Genomic DNA, 19,619 nt, shown 5'->3' with positions numbered 1-19,619 from the left:
TCACACACAGACCCAGGCAACCTGAGGCTCCTACATTTTGTGCAATCACACAGATATTTCTAATGATGCCCCTGGTTGCTTGAAATTCCAGTGCACTTGGTACAAATATCCTGGTGAGGAATTTTTCTTTTTAAACAACTATACCTATAGGGTAAATATCCATCATCACTGTGTTAACCAGAACCCTTTGTAAATGCAGAACCTTTGGGAAAAACACACACACACACACCCTGCTGTCCCCATTATTCTGAAAGCTTCCTCTGCTGTGCGCTGTGAATCGTCTAATTTTCTAGACTTCTGATTCAAAGAACATCGTGCAACCATAATTAAGGTGCTTACAGATGAAGAAAGATTTTTTTTTTCATTCTTTGTAAATTTAAAGACAGAACATAAAAATGATATTGAAATGGCTGGACTACCTTCACTCACCTACTTTGTGTTTCCTTAGATTCTGTATTTGTCTATTTGACATTAACTATAGGGCCAAGCTAACCAGGGTTGTTCATGTCTCCCCTGTGATCCAGAGCCCATATTCTGAGCTCCCTCTTCATCAGCTCTGACCCATGGCACCAGTGACCCCTCCCCACCCTAAATTCACCCAGGGAACTGGGGAGAGCACCCAGACTGGGATTATTGAAACTAGCCAACCCTAAGCTGCTTACCCTGCCCTGATATTCACACAGAAGCCCCTAGGATCTGGCCTGGGCTTTCCCCAGCCCCTTTCTGCCTGTTGACCAAACCAGCTCCCCATGTGGCCCTGAGCAGTGTGGCATGCTCCCTTTTCTTGGGAAACACAACTAACAAAATCTTCCTTCAGTGGTGTTGACCTCTCTGGGTCATCACTCACTCATCTCCATAAACTGACAAATGAGATACACCAGGCTCCCAACTAGCCCCTCCCCATGGCCAGGCTTCCCGGACCTCCGACGGCCTGACACTGAGTGCGGGCTGGGTCTCCGTACTGCCTCCATGGCGGGTGGGGGTGGGGGGGCACGTAGGAACAAGGCAGGTCAGAGAAGCTCAGAGAAAGGCAGGGGCAGGAAGGTCACAGGCAGCAACACCTGCCCACACGTCTGCCCCAAGGTGCAAGGTCGCATCTCTGGGCCCCCACCTCTCACCACACATGTCCTCACCCCCAGTTCGGACAGCCAGGGCTCCAGGGGAATCCCAGTTCTGGAATGTTCCCTGTGTCTTGCAGGGGGCACACAGAGGGGCCCCTCCAGGAGGCGGTCATCACACTAGGTTTACTACCCTTTGGTCAACGGGTATGACAGACAAGGTCTAGACCAGGATCACATGCGTGCCACCTGAACCAGACCCAGTGGCAGATGGCTTAACAAAGTCTGCCTGGGTATATAGGTCAACCCCAGTCTCATAATTCATCCCACCTGCTCCTCCCCAGCTTGGTAACAAAACGTTCATTCTCTACGTCTGTGTCTCTATTTCTGCTTTGTAAATAAGATCCTCTGTACCAGCTTTTTCAGATTCCACAGGGACATATACACACTATTGATACTATGTATAAAATAGATAACTAAGGAGAACCTACTGTATACCACAGAGAACTCTACTCAATGCTCTGTGATGACATAAATGGCAAGAAAAATCCAAAAAAGGAGGGATGTGCTTAGTCTCCCAGTCACGTTTGAATTTTTGTGACCCCATGGACTGTAGCCTGCCAGGCTCCTCTGTCCATGGGGATTCTCCAGGCAAAAATACTGGAGTGGGTTGCCAAGCCTGATTCAAAAAAGGAGGGATATATATATGTGTGTGTGTGTATATATATATATAGCTGATTTGCTTTGTTACACAGCAAAAACTAATACAACACTATAAAACAACTATACTCCAATAAAATTTTTTAAATATTAAAAAAAATCAGCCTTCATGTCTGTGACCCCTGCTTAGAAATACCTAACCCTAACAGGAGGGAACCCACACTGCACGGCTCCCCTGACCTCAAGGGCTGCTGCTGACCACTGTGTCCAGGCCCAGGCCACATAAGACTAGTTCCTCACGAGGCAGTTCCAGGCCCAGGTCACAGGGATGGTCCTGGGAGGATGGTCACTTGGATGGATACAGCCCATTATCCCCCACAAGAGCCACAGCACCCCAGGGCATCCTTTGAGCCTCTCTCTGCTAAGAACACAAAGGATGTCTTCTGGCCGCTACAGGATACCCTCTGCAGAAAGGGGGCGCCCCTTTGCCCTCCAGATGCCAAGTTGAAATCAGACCACCCACCTAAGATGCCTGCAGGGAGCCCATGGACCCATTCCGGAAGCTCAAGGCCAAACAATGATGCCCGCTGACACAAACACAGCAAACAAGCTTGGCCCCAAACAATGCTCGTGGAGGTCATCTCTGTGACTCAGACATCTTTGCCCCAAATGCAAAACAACAAAGGAGCTTGGCTGTGTCAGAAATCAACGACGGAAGAAAAACATTTCTTCTGACCTCTTTGTGACTTTTATGTTTTTCTACAGCCCAACGTTTCCAGCACAGAGAAGGCAATGGCACCCCACTCCAGTACTCTTGCCTGGAAAATCCCATGGACGGAGGAGCCTGGTAGGCTGCAGCCCATGGGGTCGCTAAGAGTCGGACACGACTGAGCGACTTCACTTTCACTTTTCACTTTCATGCATTGGAGAAGGAAATGGCAACCCACTCCAGTGTTCTTGCCTGGAGAATCCCATGGACGGAGGAGCCTGGTGGGCTGCCGTCTATGGGGTCGCACAGAGTCAGACACGACTGAAGCGACTTAGCAGCCGCAGCAATGTTTCCAGCAGCAAAACCAACACTGGTCCTCGCCACCCGCCCCCACCCGCTTGACGGGGAAGTGCCGGGGTGCTGGGGGAGCCCCACCTGCAGCGATGAGGATGTATGGGTCCCTCAGCAGGGTGGTGAGCGGCGTCCCCTTCTGGCTCTGTCAGGAAAACAGGAGTTAGAAGAGGCCACGTGGCCACCACAGTGCCCACCTGGCCCTGCTGCTCACCTCTGGCTGCACCCGGGATGGCTGGAGCACAAAGAGCTGAATAGCTATGGGAGGAAAAAGAAGAGGCGTGGCCCCAAGCACCTGCTCACAAGGATGCTGAGCCCGAGGTCCCCGAGATCACAGCCAGGGGTCCCAGGGGACTCACTCACTCACCTCCATCCAAGAGCACCAGGGCAGCCAAGACTAGGAACGGAGCTGTCTTCCCCACAAACTCATACAGCACGCTCCCAAAGGGGGGGCCCACTGCGAGGAAGACAGAGCGGGGCTGGTACCGGGCCCAGGACTGCCAACCACCCCCTCGACCAGAACCATCTTCTTTGTGTTTCTCCCTCTATGCATGCTCAGTTGCTCAATTGTGTCTGACTCTTCGTGTCCCCATGGACTGTAGCCCACCAGGCTCCTCTATCCATGGGATTTCCCAGGCAAGAATGCTGCAGTGGATTGCCATTTCCTACTCCAGGGGATCTTCCTGACCCTGAGAGCAAACCCTCCTCTCCTGCGTCTCCTACGTTGGTAGGCAGATTCTTTACCGCAAGCGTCACCTGGGAAGCCCCTCTACTTGGTTCCAGACAGTATGTGAAAGGACCACCCTATATTCTGTTCAGGAGTGTTAAACCACCCTGGCAACTCCTCTAAGTGGTTTTACACCTGAGATATGGGCAAAAGCCTATGAGGGAAACCCCACAAGCAAAGGTCAGAGAGAAATAGACTCAGGCACAGACATGCATAGGAAAACGGGCCAGGGAGGACTGCAGGGTCCTTACGAAGCAGCAGACAGGGGGGACTGTGGGCCCCCAGATGAAGGTCAGGAATGTACAGAGAAGGCAGATGACCTGGATCTGTCAGGGAAGGTGCCTGTTCCCGGTCTGGGAGCTCAGCCAGGGCAAGTCAGGGAGGCAGGCTCAGAAAGTGGGAAGGTCCTCGGGCAGGATGGAAACTCAGAGAATGTTCTAGGGCAGGGACCTTGGCAGAGCATCCTGTTCAAGACTCGTTTTCATCTGGATCGGGGAGAGAGGACTAGGGAGCCCAGGACCGCCCAGGTCAGGACACGTCCCATTTTTCAAAGCCTCCATGAAAGCAGGGAGGAAACAGAGGACACAGTGAAAAGGGGCTCAGCGTCCAACACAGGATAGACCCTTCCCTGTACGGCGGCCCTCACCCACCTAGGACCCCCATGGCCAGGCCTCCCAGGGCAATCCCCATGGCGTTGCCTCTCTCCTCGTCATCTGTGTACACGCTGGCCAGCATGCCCATCCCTAATCAGGGAAAGAAACGGTGACAGCCAAGCTCTGGAAGCAACAGAATTATCTTCATGACTCACAACCCCACCCACCCCCAGCCCAGACTGTGGTCTTCCCACACCTGCCAGACCAATAAAACAAGGTCAAACAACACTGAAAAACCCAGCACCCACCACCACCGATACCTTGATTGCCTGAATTATTCCAGCTCATTCTGTAAAGGGTCGCCAGCCAAGGCAGGGCCCGGTCCTCCCATAGACCAAAGCCCCTGGGGCACAGACTTAGTCAGTTCCACACCTACCAGCTACAGAGGAGCAGGAGGAACCGATGCCCTGCAGGGACCTGGCGAACAGCAGGAAGGCGTAGCTGCGGGAGAAGGCGAACACTGTGGAGAGAGTGGCCAGGCCACGGTCAGTGTAGACCCGGCTGGCACGGTGATCAAATCTGCTCAAACAGGACCTTTCTAAAGGCCTCCCTTAACCTGATGGGGGTTCTTCTGGATTAACCACATCATGCTTTGGTTCCCTGAAGACCTCACCCACCCTGAAGACCCTCACTGCTTTCTGCAGTTGTTGCCAACACACCTACCCCCGCCCCCATCCCAGCTGTGTTCTCAATTCCCAGCTGGTGGTGGTCAGAGCCTACCCGGTGACCCAAACTCGGAAGGCAAACGTCAGACACTTACTAACTGTTGAGATGAACATGATGCAGAATCCTGTAAACATGGGAATTGGGTAGCCAATTCTGCAAAACAGAACCACAGAGAGAACCTAGTGACTGCTCCGTATTTTATTTAAGCCTTTCTATTGAGTTTCTCCTGTTAGCCTTTGGGATCGGGTGGATAAGCGTCTGGTCAACTTTTCTAAAAATTCATATAGTTGGTGCTTCCTCCGTGACCTTTTGGTGTTTGACTGTCTTGGAACGTGAATATATTTAGGGACTGCCACTCTGAGGGGAAATTTCTCTGGCATAAATGTTAATAAAATCTTGGCAAGTAACCCAAAACACATTCAAATACACAGCCCCTGTTTCCAGCATTCTGTAAAACTTTCTTTAATTAGAGTCTTGGCTAGAGCTTCCCCAGAGGGACGGCTGCAATCAAATGATTCTAGTAAAAGGTCATCAAGAGATTCCATGGGCAGCAGACACAACTGCAGTACGTCTAAGAGGCATCGGGAAATGAGGACATTTCCAAATCTATCTTCACCTTGACCCTGATACAGGCCTTGTTTTCTGCATAAAACTTTCAACATCCTAATTGCTCCACAAGACCACAAAGCACAGGGGTCTGCCACCAGGCAGACAGGAGAGGTGGGGAGACCTCAATGTCTGGGTATCACACCCTTGGCTGGACACCTGGCCTTGCCATTTAACTCCAACTACTCCCTCGAGGCTCAAAGAGAGACCACCACCCACTTCCCATAGGTGGAATGCTAAGTCCCTTCAGTCATGTCCGACTCTTTTCAACCCCATGGACTGTAGCCCATCAGGCTCCTCTGTCCATGTGATTCTCCAGGCAAGAATACTGGAGTGGGTTGCCATTCCCTTCTCTAGGGGATCTTCCTGACCTGGGGAGTGAACCCACATCTCTTCTGCCTCCTGCACTGGTGGGTGGGTTCTTTACCACTGGTACCACCCGGGAGGTGGAGTGGGTATGATATGACATGGCTATTAAACTGCTACCAGGGCACCTGGAACATGACAGATGTTTCAGAAATTTTGCTTCATCCCTCATTCTCTTCCTGTTTTCCCTACCTGTTTCTGCAGATTAAGCAAGCAGGTTGGTCCCTGTCATATAGATGGCACATGACAGTGAAGCAGCTTCCTGCCCCCTGGCCTCCTTTCTGCCAGGAACAAATCACAAAAAAGCAGGGGCCAGGACTGGCTGAGCTACAGCCCTAGAGAAGATCTGTGTCACAGCCCAGAATAGCCCTGAGCATCTCCAGGCCTCATCTTCCTCCAGCCCCAGACTCAAGACCCTGGAGAGAAACCCAACGAGGAACAAGGAGCCCTGAGTACCAGTCATACAGCCTGGGAGGGCTCTTCTACTCAAGGCTGGAATGAAAAATCATAACAATATCTTCACCTAAGGTTACACTCCATTCTCCAAGCACTTCCACCCATGAGCTCCCTGATGTGATAAGAGCAGATAGACCACTTCCACATGTTACAGATGAGGTATGAAAAACTGACTTCTCTGATGTCCTAGGGCTAATTCCATCCAGGGCCATTCCATCCAGTCCTTCTCCTTGCAGACTTACTTTACTAACCTCCCCAGGTAGCCAAAAGGCATATGTGGTTTTGAACAGAACCTTCTAAAAGTTCTGGTCCCACTTACATAATTTTTAAGTGTTTCATGTGCATCCAGGAAACAAATAGCATCATAAAATCCTCGCATTCTCAGGCAATCACCACCCCACTAACTGATGCAAAGACTCCTCTACTGTGACCTGAAGTGAGCTTGTAACTCACAAAGCAGGCTTTGAAGCCAATTTGGTGAACTAGGAAAGATACCAAGGTGCTGAACTGCAGTTCAGATACCATCAAATGACAGCTGCTCGTCTCCACCAGCCCCGAGCCGACTGCTCTGTGCTCTCACTTCTGCAGGCAAAAGAAATCTGCTCACAACACCAGATCCAACACGGCACTAATGGAAACTGATGAAGGAAACTTCCAGGGGGCTCAGAGAGAAGTCACAGGCAGTTTATTTTCTCAGCAACTATTACATGTCCATAAAGAAGGCTGAGCGCCAAAGAATTGATGCTTTTGAACTGTGGTGCCGAAGAAGACTTTTGAGAGTCTCCTGGACTGCAAAGAGATCAAACCAGTCAACCCTAAAGGAAATCAACCATGAATATTCATTGGAAGGAGAAGCTCCAATACTTTGGCCACCTGCTGCAAAAAGCTGACTCATTGGAAAAGACCCTGATGCTGGGAAAAATTGAGGGCAGGAAGAGAAGGGGACAACAGAGGATGAGATGGTTGGATGGCATCACCAACTCAATGGACATGAGTCTGAGCAAACTCCGGGAGCTGGTGAAGGACAGGGAAGCCTGGCACTTGCAGTCCATGGGGTCACAAAGAGTCGGACACGACTGAGCAACTGAACAACAACATTGCATGTCTGGGGAAAGAACGAACACACAACTGCCCTGGAATGAACAGAGGCTTCTTATCCCTTTCAACATCCAGCTTGGAAAACCACTGACTTAAGTCAAAGCTATTGCAAAACCAGTAATATTACATCCAGTCAACAGCCCAGCCACTGACCAAGGTCACCTGGCAGGGCACAGCTGGTGTGAGTGCCTTCTTACCAGGAGGCTCCAGCACTCCCGGAGATGACAAGCATGCAGAGTCAGCTGTGACCATCACAATTCCACGTGATAGCTGGCTCCAACCCTATATTCAGATGGCCACATGGAGGCTCAAGAGATTTAGGTAACTTGCCCCAAATTCAGGGCAGAGGGCATAATCTTGAGTGTCAATGAGGCCGGGTCCTGCTAGTATACACTTTGGTGGAGACACCAGTAGCAGGAACAGTGGTCCACACGGGGTGTGTGGAACGTGGGTCCACAGTACCTGTTAATACCAGGTGGCTTGGTACCCAGAGGGCTGCACACTTATGGACGATTCTTTTAACCAAGACCAGGTGTTGTGTTTTTCTCTAAAAATGCAGCAGCTACTGTTGTGTTTCTCAGTTGCTTTCAGATTTTAATAAAGCATGACTGGAAAACCAAATGGCAAAGCTAGAAGGAAACTCAAAGGCTGGCCAGTCCAATCCCCTATCTTAGATGAGAAAGTCAAGGTTCAAAGGTGGAGCCTGTGACTCAGCCACGACTGCAGAGCAAGCCAGTTGCTTTGGGTATCACTGGGATCCTGCTGCTTCCTTCTCCTTACCAGACTCGTGTGCCCTACGCTTTCAACACTGGCCAAGCCACTGGCAGGTTGCCCAGTGGCAAGTGCTGGGCAGCATCCTTCTCTGGAGCTCAGCCCCAAGGCAAATGCAGCCCAATGGGCAGCTTCTGGCTCTCCACCCTCAGACTGCCCTGTCCCCCTGAACACCTGCCTCAGGACAGCTGCCCAAGGCCCCAGGGTCACTGAGTGGTGGCCAGATGGCCACTGTCCTTTCTCCCTCCCCACAATGTCTCCTAAATGGTCAGAACCTCAACTGACATTAATCATAAATGTCTGATTTGGCCTCCTGCAGCAATTCAATGCCATCTCAATTAAAGTGATACTGAGCCAAGCCATGTCTGATGCAGCAAACCTTTACCCAAGCATCCCATTATCACCCCCTCGTGAGTCATCCTGGCCCACTGTCATCTCCACAGGGCATCAGGGAGCAGCTAATCCAATTGGAATGAGTAAAAGTCGTATATTTGACTCCTAGAAGAGTGCAAAGCAATAAAAGTTATATGCATTATGTATCCATACACAGTCAGTGGAGAAACCCTATTATGTTCCTAAATTATCACTGGCAATCAATACTTGTTCTCTATGCTACGGACTAGTTTATCTTTACCTTATGTAAGCTCTTGTCCCAGGCTTGCTAAGATCTGCCTCGGTTCCCTCTTCTGGGTAAGTGACAAAAGCAAGGACGCAGAATAGGGGACAGAGAAGGGAACAAACTGCCCCAGACCCTTTCCAACTATCTCCACACACTCCTCAACAGTGAACAGGAGTGAACAGAGAGGTATTTTACATTTCCTAGAGGCTCAGTGGTATGCAGGAGACACAGGGTCCATCCCTGGAGCGGGGAGATCCCCTGGAGAAGGGAATGGCAACCCACTCCAGGATTCTTGCCTGGAAAATGCCACAGGCAGAGGAACTTGGCCGGCTACAGTCCATGGGGTCACAAAAAGTCCAACAGGACTTGGAAGCTTGTGGTCAACCATTTCATAAATAAAAGAAAATCCTTAGGTTTAGCCCCTGGGTCTGTCTCTTTCAGTTATAACATGTGTGGAGTGAGCTACATGAGCCTTGAATTTCTTACTCTCCCGGGTGTTCCTTGATGCACAGATCACATGAGGGCTCTGCTCCCATGGGAAGGACCCAAATCCACGGCCAGCTTGTTCTGATTTCAAAGCAAAGACTCTGTCACACCCTCTCCATCCTCACGACGTCTGGGATGGGAGATCCCTTCCCAGAATGGCTGATTTCCCTGTCCATGGAGACGCTTTTTGAAAAGGTCACTGCTTATTGCTACAGAACCCACTTCAGACCAACTGCCTGAAGTTAGAGAAAAAAAAAAACAAACACAAAAACACACAGTCGATTTGGTGGGGATTTCATGCCCTGTGGCTTTCTCCCTGTCGTTCAGATGTGAGCTAAGATTTGTGAGGAAGAATACCTGGCTTTCAAATATACTAGGTAACTATGGAAATAAATTAAGCCACTGACGCTGGTTTGATAAAAAGCAGACCACTGAGAGCGACAAGCTGAGGAGGGAGCTCTCCCCACCCCCGGCCCCGGAGTTAACCCTTTCCCAAGCCGTCGGGTTCATTTGGAATATCTTGGGTCTAAAGATACAACTACTACGGAAGCCTTATGTTAAGCAAGTGAAGACCATGGTGCCATGTTCTTCACTTACGGAAGAGAGAAATGTAAAGATGCTTTTCACATTGTGTACCTCCCTGGAACATGCTTTTTATGTGTGGGTACCTCTAAAATGCACTTACTGGGCCAAATGACAACAGCTGTTGCTCATATTCATTTCACTCACAAGTGCAATCATGAAATGAACAGTTAAACTGGAATTAGAAAAGAAGTCACACAAGCCTCAAAGATGGCAATCAAGTCAAGACACACACCCACAGGCTTTGGAAAGTGTGTTACTGGACCTGTGATCACCACCCTCACCACAGTCAAAATGTCCTTTGTTCCCTATCTGGTCACAAATTATTCAGTGAAAATATACTACCTACAGAGGAAATGAAATGGGAATTACTTGTATCATCTAGCAGCCAAGTGAGCATTTAAATACTCCCCAAGAATCGTCATATTTTATTTTCATGGTTCGACATGAGATCTTACCCAATATTTGAAACAAAAGACAGGAGTTGTCACCCACTCACAAAAGCCACTCACACGGCAGCATCGTGACCACAAACAATGGGGCGCTGGACTGTAACATGGGGGTTCAACGGGTTATGATGGGTGTGACATTGGGTGTCTCATTTCAGAGTGGGTGCTGCTTACAGCAAGAAGCTTTAGAAATGAGTGGCTCCAAGCTCCCTACTACATCTCTGGAGATGCAAGAGAGCTCTTTTTTCCCCACTGTCAGAAGCACTGCAGAGACACGGGGAGGCTAGGCCAGCGTGCATTGTGGGATGGAAAAAGATAATTTTCTAGGCCAGGGAGGTGGGTGAGGATTGAGGTCCCTCACATCAGGCTGATTTTTCCTAAACTCCCTCCCACTGAATAAAAATAGCATCCAACAACTCACTGTTTGGACTTTTCCTCATTCAGCCTGGGGCACCCAGGGAGAGCCCAAGGAGATGCAAAAAGGCAGATATTACCTGTATTATTTATATTCCGTAACTAAAGGTACAAACTGGGTTAACAGTAAGCTGGTGGAAAGAACCAAAAGAGAGGAAGACATCAGCCAGAGTCTGGACAAATGCTTTCTCCTCCTGAGTTATTGTTTAGTCGCTAAGTTATGTCTGATTGTTTTGAGACCCCATGGACTATAGCTAGCCAGGCTCCTCTGTCCATGGGATTTCACAGGCAAGAATACTGGAGTGGTTGCAATTTCATTCCACAGAGTCACTGAGGAATCCTATCCTTCAGGATCTAATGCCTGGTGATCTGAGCTGGAGCTGATGTAATAATAACAGAAATAAAGTGCGCAATAAATGTTATGCCACTGAATCATCCTCAAAGCACCCCTCACCCCTCACCTGTGGAAAAACTGTCTTCCACAAAACTGGTGCCTGGTGCCAAAAAGGTTGGGGACCACTACTATAAAAATACTAAGACAGCCCCCAAAGCTTTTGCTCAAGCTTCCTCAAGATCTGATGCTTCATGTTTTAACTACTCTTTAATCAAAAACATATTAACCAAGTGTAAAATGCTATTTTAAACTCAGTTCTTTACAACCCTGAAAATGTGAGTCACATATCTCGTTGGTAATTGCGGATGTGATTGGCACAAATTACATCAAAAGGCTATTTGCAATGGCTCACAAGGGAAGAGTCTGTAAACGGAAATATATTTATCACTTCTCTGAGCAGAGCCACAGAGTGCCCAGAAATGCTGCAAGTCCCCAAATTCATATCTACTGCGCTTGGAAAATATTGGAAAACATTACTTATCATGACCATGTTGGAGGGACAACTGAGTTTGTTCAATTGTTTTGCCTGCCTGAATTGATATTAAAATTTGTTTCAATTTCCACATTACAAGGCAGTGCTAGAAGATGAAGATTGTTTTGAAATTTGCTGGAGAGCTGGGAGAAATCAGCTAGGGAGGAAAATTTTGTTCTTGACAAGTTCCACCATACAAATAGACTAAATTTCACAGGTCACTAAAGGAAATTAGTTTTCTCTTGGAAGATAATTTTTTTTTACGAGGCCCAAACACAAGCCTTGCATGCATGCGTGCTAAGTCGCATCCAACTCTTTGCAACCCCATGGACTGTAAGACTGCCAGGCTCCTCTGTCCATGGGATTCTCCAGGCAAGAACACTGGAGTGAGTTGCCATGCCCTCTTCCAGGGATCTTCCCAACCCAGGGATCGAACCTGCATCTCTTGCGGCTCCCGTATTGCAGGCAGATTCTTTACCGCTGAGGTGTACAATGTCAAAGTATTTGGAGTATATAATAGGGCAAAAGTCTCTCTGGTTTTAAACAAGCTCCTGCCCCTTGGCATAAGCAAAGCATTAGAAATGAGAATGGGATTTTTTTTTAAGCTTTTCATTTGCCATTTACATTTGGAAGATTGGAACGCTCACATCATTTCCACCGAGTTTCTAAGTATTGCGCTGTACAGCTAGTGACATTCACGTCCAAGTGATTGGCAAGGTGTTATTACAATAATGTCCTGAATTTTCCCATATAGTATTTGAGCTGTTTGCTTTCTCAGAATACAAAACCCTGAGCTGTTTTCTGTAATTATACCAGATGCATTTTAAGGAGCGCTCTTAGGGGTGAGAAAAGAAAGAAAACCCTGTAAACCACGGAGGTCTGCTTGGTTTTCCTCCTGAAGAATAGAAGAAATGCTGAATGCTATCTTAATAATGGTGCCTCTTGGTGGGCTCCCAGTGGGCCCAGCGTCCTGCATTCATTTGCTTACCATTTTATGCAGTAGCCTGATAACACTGCCACACAGCCTGCAGGCTGGATGTGGCCTGGGAGGGTTAAAATGGATTCAGTGGCAAACCCAGTCCAGAAAATCACATCGCAGAGGTAGAAAAGGTACTTCCATCTGACTCACCATGGGTACCCTACCAGAAATCTTTGCTTCAGGGGATCGCTTGTGTGGAGGAAGGCAGGCCTGCTGCGGCCGCTTTGAGCCCCTGCCACCACCCCAGGCCTTGTTGCCTCATAGAGCCCCCAACCCTCCAGAGTTGGCCCGACTCTCAGCCACACAAGGCCCCTCTCTATTGTCACCATCTTGATATGATTAGCAATATTTTAATAAAAGACTGGGCCTTGGAGAAGGAAATGGCAACCCACTCCAGTATTCTTGTCTGGGGAAAATCATGGACAGAAATAGCCTGGTGGGCTACAGTCCATGGGGTTGCAAAGAGTCAGACATGACTGAGTGACTAACACTTTCACTTTTTACCTTCCCTGACTCTTCAATTAGCTTTGGAATCTCTAGTGGCTCCCAAGTGCTCCTCCTACTCCTCTGTCATCTAGCACGTGGGGCTCCTCACAGCCCAGCCCCGCCCAGTCCCCCCAGACCTGCCCTCCTCAGTCCTCTGGACCCCTCTTTTGCTCTCTTTCCCACCTCTGGTCCTTGTCTCTGTTTGTGCGTCTAAGCCTGTTCCACAGGTAGGACCCCGGGCACCGCCCCCCTCCACCGTTTTTCACATCTCTGCTTTTGGGGTCACACTGTTTAGATGGGAGCCCACCACCACTGCTCACTCTACCAGCTCCCACTCTTTGCAACAGACACCTCCTCCCCTCTTTTGCAAGCCCCCTGTCCTGTGCTTGCAGCCCCCAAGTCCTGGGCAGAGCTGGACCACCTCAGCTGGAGAAGAATAAATAGTAGCTGGATGGCCGCCAACAATGGACATGTGAACCATTATTCAGAAAAACTGGGTCTCAAAAGACTCCAGAACATCCGGATTCATATAAAGCTCATGTGGGCAGCTTGAATTATCTGGGGAAAAAGATTCTCTTCATTGGTGTGCACATGGACACAGCTCAGCACGTGGCAGGGGAAGGTCCAGTGCCCAGGGCCTCAGTGTCAGCGAGCTGCTTCCTCTATCAGCAGGACTATGGATCACATGCCACGTTCCCCACCTGGCCATCCACACGAGCCTTGACCACACCAGCCTGAAGGAAACCGCTTCGGCTGTCTATTGGGAAGTCCATGACCAGAAGTGGAAGAGAAGAGAAAGCCACATGGCACGTACAATCCCACGATGATGGCCACGGTGGCAATGAAAAGGAGCACCAAATGGGAAATCGTGACTGCCTCAAGATGGAAACGTAAGGTGAAGGAGACTGGATTTCCCCTCCAGCTTTGACTCTCCAGACTCTGATCAATGAATGAGAAACAAAAAGATCTGGAACAATATTATGAATATTTAGCTCCTTGACTGAAACAATATAACCTACCTGTTGGTCAACAGTCCTATGAATGGGTTGGTGAGGAGCTGGACAGTGGCTTTCGAGGCAAACAGCAGGCCGACCTGCACATTCTCATTCAGGAGGTCTTTGTCTTCACTGGGACAGTCGGAAGGGGCCGAGGATGAGTTAGTGACCACGCGCTGCGTGGTGGCCTCATGCACCAGCGCCCCCTGAAGGTGGTCGGTGTTGTTCCCCGTGACCATGGTGGAGTTGTCATAATAGGAGAAGATGTTCTGAAAGCTTCCGGGGGCGGAGGCTGTGAGCCCAGGCTTGGCGGTCTGGATTTCTAGAGCATCTTTCTCATGCTCAATGCTGTACAAGTAACTCGGGATGATGGGGACTGGGGATGAGAGCAGGACAATGGTGATTACACTGAAAGCCTCCCTGGAACCAAAGCCAGCAAACCTGTGGTCTTGTCAAATGCTAAATGAGACCCAGAGAAGTGGCGTGTCTGCCTCAGGAAAGGAAACCTCTGCACCGACACTGAACAATTTCATGTTGTTTAGCTCTGGGAAAGACTGAGGGCAGAAAGAGAAAGGGGTGACAGAGGATGAGATGATTAGAGGGTATCACTGACTCAGTAGACTTAAGTTTTAGCAAATTCCAGGAGATGGTGAAGGACAGGGAAGGCTGGTGGGCTGCAGTCCAAGGGGCTGCAAAGAGTCGGACATGACTGAGGGACTAAACAACAACAAGCTCTGAGAACAAAGCCCCAGAGGCTGTGAGAGCTCTCAGGGCCAGCAGACCTGAGCAGCCCCAGAGCTCCCTGTGCTTCTTACAGGGCTCCTTCATAGGAATATTTTAGGAAAGGAAAGCAAGATGCGATCTGAAATCTAGTCTGTGCTGACCTGGGGTCAACCAGGGCTTCTCAGAAAGAGGCTAGAAAGACCTTTAAGTGAATGAATCAGGAAAACAGAAACCTAAATTTCATTATGTGTCTTAGAGAAAAAAAAAAAAAATTAACCCGCAGGAAGTAATAATTCGGAAATTCTGCACTAGACTCACTTTATCTTTCTATTACTTGAGGGGGAAGCAACAATGTTTCATACAACTTGACAAATTCAAGACTTCCTGAGACTTTCACAAAGGAAAAGAAAGCTGATGTAATCGAAGCTTTGGGCATGTGTATAACAGAGGATTCAAGACAAAGGAGGACACAGGCCCTTGTTACTCTACTGGGATGAGCCCCAAAGCTCCCATATTCCTGGAAGTGAAAACCTGACTCTCTGATGCTCTGAAAACTGTCCAGAGAGAAAAACTTAGACAGGGGAAATGACCCTTTAAAAAGTCATTTTTTATTCATTAAAAATTGGGATATTTTTCAGGAAAATATGCGTGCCAAACCTGTTGTTCATGGGGCTAATTAAGAGACCTGGATGTCAATTATGTGGCTGTTCAAAAATCTATTACAGCAAAAAAGATGAAAACCAACAGTTAAAACTGCTCTTGATAGGAGTCCTGACATGTGTCCATGTCCCTTCCTTCTATGGAGGGAGGTATGCTGACCTGTTCCTTTAGGTGACAGACCACATAATTAATCCACCTTTTTCGGGGGGGCGTAATAATTATTATAATATTATTGTGAATCCTGGAAATTGCTCTTCCTTCATAGAATATTTAAAAAAAAATTTTAATCGCGTTGAAAGTGACAAGGGGAAGCAGGAAATTATCAGGAGGAAACATAAGTTCTTAGTTTTATCCGATGCCACGTTTTTTTGACCGGACCTCCAGGAAAACGAAGCCGCGAACGCGGCCTCTAGCCTAAGCGAGGCAGTCTTGGGCGGGGAACGTCTTTATGAAAAACGTATTCTCTCCAACCTGCCCGCACCGCGCCGGGGTAAGCGGGGCGCGCCGGGGGACTGGGACGCGGGGTCTGTACGTACCTACAACCGTGAGCAGCATGTTGTCCAGCAGCAGCGCGAGGAACACGATGAACAGGATGAGCTTCCGCGAGTGCCGGCTCTCCTGCAGCCGGCGGAGCAGCGCCAGCTCGCTCAGGGCCATGGCTCCTGGGCTCGGCTGCGGGCGCGGCGCGCGGTCAGGGGCCGTGCGGGGCCGCCCGCTCCCCCGACCCCAGGGCTCGCCCGGCCCGGCCCGCCGGAGGGGCGCTCGGGGAGCGGGGCTCACCTGGCGGCGCCAGACGGTCCCCGGCGTCCCCCCTCGGCTCACGTGCGGCGAGCGCGTTCTCACCGGCACCTGCGCTCCGGGGGTAATAACGCCCGCGAGCGCCGTCGGGGCGCGATCCCCCGCCACGGCCGGCGCTCCGCCGCCCGCGCCCACCTCACCCTCCGCGCGCTCGGAAAGGGCCGCGCGCCACCCGCGCGCCAGGCGTCCTGCACCTCGCTGTCCCGGGACCCCTCGGAACCCCGCGCGTGGCGCCCCCGGGGGCTTCCCCTGTCCTCGGCCGGGCCCCTCTCTCCCGCGCGTCCGGGCGGCGATCAGTCCCCAGCGCCGAGTCCCGCGGGCGGGGAGCGGGGCCGGCCTTACCTCGGGGTGGTCTGCGGCTGCCCGCCCTGGCCGCCGTGGGCTCCGTCTGGCCGGCCGGCTCCGGTCGCAGTCTCCACCCCAGCGCCCGGCCGCCGCCGCTCAGTTTACCGGGTCCGGCTCTGACGTCACGGCCGGCGCGGAGCGGGGGCGGGGGGCTGGGGCGCCCCGGCCTCCGCCCTCCCAGCGCAGGAGCTTTCCTGTCCCCGCCCCGTCCCGGGCCGGCTTTGCGCCCGGACTCTGGAGTCGCCCCGTCCCGAGCAGACCCTCGCCCCTGTCTGGGCACTTCGCCGTGAACCCTAGGGACACCGGCCAGAGTGAAGCGGATGGGTCTCAAAGGGAGGACGTCAGGAACCCCAGGGCGAGGGGCCAGGATGAGGAGTCGGGGATTCGTGCTCTCATCTGGCCTCAGTTAGGAGCTAACGCTCTCGTTGAGCCTCCGTGTTCCTGAGGACGTGAAGCCTCCAGTGAGTGTGCCCGGGACGGAGGTTGGGGTTGGGCGGCCGCGGACAGAGCTGTTTCCTGGAGAAGCCACCCAGTACCCCAGCACCCCTCCCCTCTCCCGCCTCCGGATCTTGGTGCAGAATGCCCCTCGGCCTCTTTGACCATTGGGTCCTTGGATACCCTCCAGATGGTGATGTGGCAACGCGGGGGGTGGGGGGAGAGAAGGGGACATCCCTCAGCATCACCCCCACAGTGAGAGTGAGGAAATGAGGGCCCCAGGCCGCTGAGTTCAGGTCCCAGAAAGGAGGACCATGTCCCTGAGCAGGGGGCACTGGAGACTAGGTGAGTGCCTGGTGCCCAAACAAAAGGACCCCGTGGCAGCTGCCCAAGCCCTGTGCACCATAGCGCTCTCCGCTCAATGTTTTCGGGGGATTCTGGAAAAGGGCCAGTTTGTGGCTGACCTGGAGCTGTCATCTTCACTACCAAAGGACAGGAGCCCTCTTTGATGTCCAAGTCCCTCTATTTTATAAAGAGAAACAGACAGACTTCCCTCCTGACACGGCTGGAGCTTTGGAGACCCTTTAGGGGGCGGGAGGAGCAGAAGGTGTTTTCTTGGAAAGCCACTTAGAATAAACGTTATCTGCTGCGACTGCAGCGGTAGAGTCTGGCCATGTTTTATTAATGTTTGCTTGTCAGCTGGAGGCTGCTGAGAGCGGCGGGGTGCTGTGTGGGGCTCCCCTCTCTCTGTACCTCCTTCCTTCCTTCCAGACACCCCCCTGTGCCATCCCCAATGTGAGAGAAATGGTTGGATAAGTAAGTAGGTCAGTAACATGGGGACTCTGGGATGTCCCAGGATGTGTGCAACTTAAATATTAAACGGGGAGGAGGGGAGGAAAACCACTTAGGAGGAGAGAACAGCTGGCAGGGAGCTGTTTGAGATGGCTGAGAAGGGTATCATATTCATGGGGTGGCCCAAAGTGCCTGGAGTTTCAGAACCAAGACACAGGCCCTGTCCCTCTGCTCCCTGGGCCAGAGAGGTATCATGGTTATCAGGATGCCTGGGGCCAGTCCGCTGTGTCCTTGATAGGTGACCTCGGGCACATTATGTATCTTCTCTGTGCCTTAGTTTCCTCATCTCTGAAACGGGGATGCCAACTGGACATAAGGCAGTGTTGTTGTGGGGATCCACAGGGATTCCTTAACACAGTGCCTGGCACAAAGTAAAAGTCAGCATCCACCGTTCATCCACCCAACAAATATTTATTGAGCATTGACCACAACCAGGCACTGTTGTTGATACTGGACAGATATTAATGACCCAAAGAGATAAAATCCCCATCCTTGGGGGGCTTACACATTCTGGTGGCAACACCGCAATGGTGCACAGAGGAAGCCACACCAACTCCAGCCCAGCCATCTGGAAGAATATGGTGCTAGGGGAAAATGCCAATCCCTGGGTCCCTTCTGCTGATCTCTGCCACCCCTCCTAGAGCACCATAGCCTATATTAGCATCTTCAGATTTTTTGTTGACATGCCCAAAAGTGTTTTTAAAAAGATACATGTGCCTCAAACATTTCTCAGTTGGCATCTAAAATATTCTTTCATCATAAATTTAAATAGTTTAGGGGTATATCATGTATGTGTGTGTATGTTAGTCACTTGAAGTGAAGTTGCTCAGTCATGTCCGACTCTGTGCGTCCCATGGACTGTAGCCTACCAGGCTTCATCCATGAGATTTTCCAGGCAAGAATTATTGGAGTGGGTTGCCATTTCCTTCTCCAATGTTAGTCACTTAGTTGTGTCTAAATCTTTTCGACCGCATGGATTGTAGCTCACCAGGCTCCCCTGTCCATGGAATTCTCTAGGCAAGAATACTGGAGTAGGTTGCCATTCCCCTCTCCAGGGGATCTTCCCAACCCAGGGATCGAACCCAGGTTTCCTGTGTTGCAGGCAGACTCTTTACTGTCTGAGCCACCAGGGAAGCCCCATATCCTGTATCAGTTCAATGCAGTTCAATTGCTCAGTCCTGTCTGCAACCCTATGGACTGCAGCACACCTTTATATATAAAGGCTATATTCACCTTTATATATAAAACCATTACAACTCTCTTTTAAATGTGCCCAATGGATTATAAAATTATCATATTTTATTTAAAAATACAAACAACTTTTTCTTTAATACTGTAAATGTTACATTGTTTCCTTTATGCTCTCAAAGTATATTTTCTAGCCACTTTCAACAGAATTTTATCTAACTGTAATGTTTTTATTACTTAAATTCTGTGTTTACCACCTTATCTATTATATGAACTGCAACAGATATATGAACATGTATTAGCATTTTAAAATTTACTTATGGCCATAAGGTCCTAAGTTCAAAAATTCTTTTTTAAGATTGTGTTATTATAGCAATTATTCAGTTCAGTTCAGTTCAGTTCAGTTCAGTGGCTCAGTCGTGTCCGACTCTTTGCGACCCCATGAATCACAGCACACCAGGCCTCCCTGTCCATCACCAACTCCCAGAGTTCACTCAAACTCACGTCCATCGAGTCAGTGATGCCATCCAGCCATGTCATCCTCTGTCATCCCCTTCTCCTCCTGCCCCCAATCCCTCCCAGCATCAGAGTCTTTTCCAATGAGTCAAGTCTTCACATGAG

General features: G+C 50.2%; 1 protein-coding gene across 1 annotated transcript in view; it reads right to left on the bottom strand.

The window, feature by feature from the left end:
- SLC18A2 (solute carrier family 18 member A2) overlaps window positions 1–16,037 on the bottom strand; it is a 38,097-nt gene extending 22,060 nt beyond the window's left edge. The window contains exons 1-8 of the mRNA XM_068961225.1: window positions 15,917–16,037; window positions 14,022–14,373; window positions 4,919–4,977; window positions 4,535–4,618; window positions 4,156–4,248; window positions 3,146–3,235; window positions 2,993–3,036; window positions 2,863–2,923 (exon numbers count right to left, since the gene is read on the bottom strand). Of these exons, the coding sequence (XP_068817326.1) occupies window positions 2,863–2,923; window positions 2,993–3,036; window positions 3,146–3,235; window positions 4,156–4,248; window positions 4,535–4,618; window positions 4,919–4,977; window positions 14,022–14,373; window positions 15,917–16,037 (904 nt within the window). The remainder of the gene's footprint in view (window positions 1–2,862; window positions 2,924–2,992; window positions 3,037–3,145; window positions 3,236–4,155; window positions 4,249–4,534; window positions 4,619–4,918; window positions 4,978–14,021; window positions 14,374–15,916) is intronic.
- Window positions 16,038–19,619: the final 3,582 nt, after the last annotated feature.

Source organism: Capricornis sumatraensis, chromosome 23, assembly GCF_032405125.1.
Source record: "Capricornis sumatraensis isolate serow.1 chromosome 23, serow.2, whole genome shotgun sequence".
Lineage (NCBI taxonomy): Eukaryota > Metazoa > Chordata > Mammalia > Artiodactyla > Bovidae > Capricornis > Capricornis sumatraensis.
The sequence above is the reverse complement of the archived record's forward strand: the minus strand, read 5'-3'. Positions and strand labels throughout refer to the sequence as shown.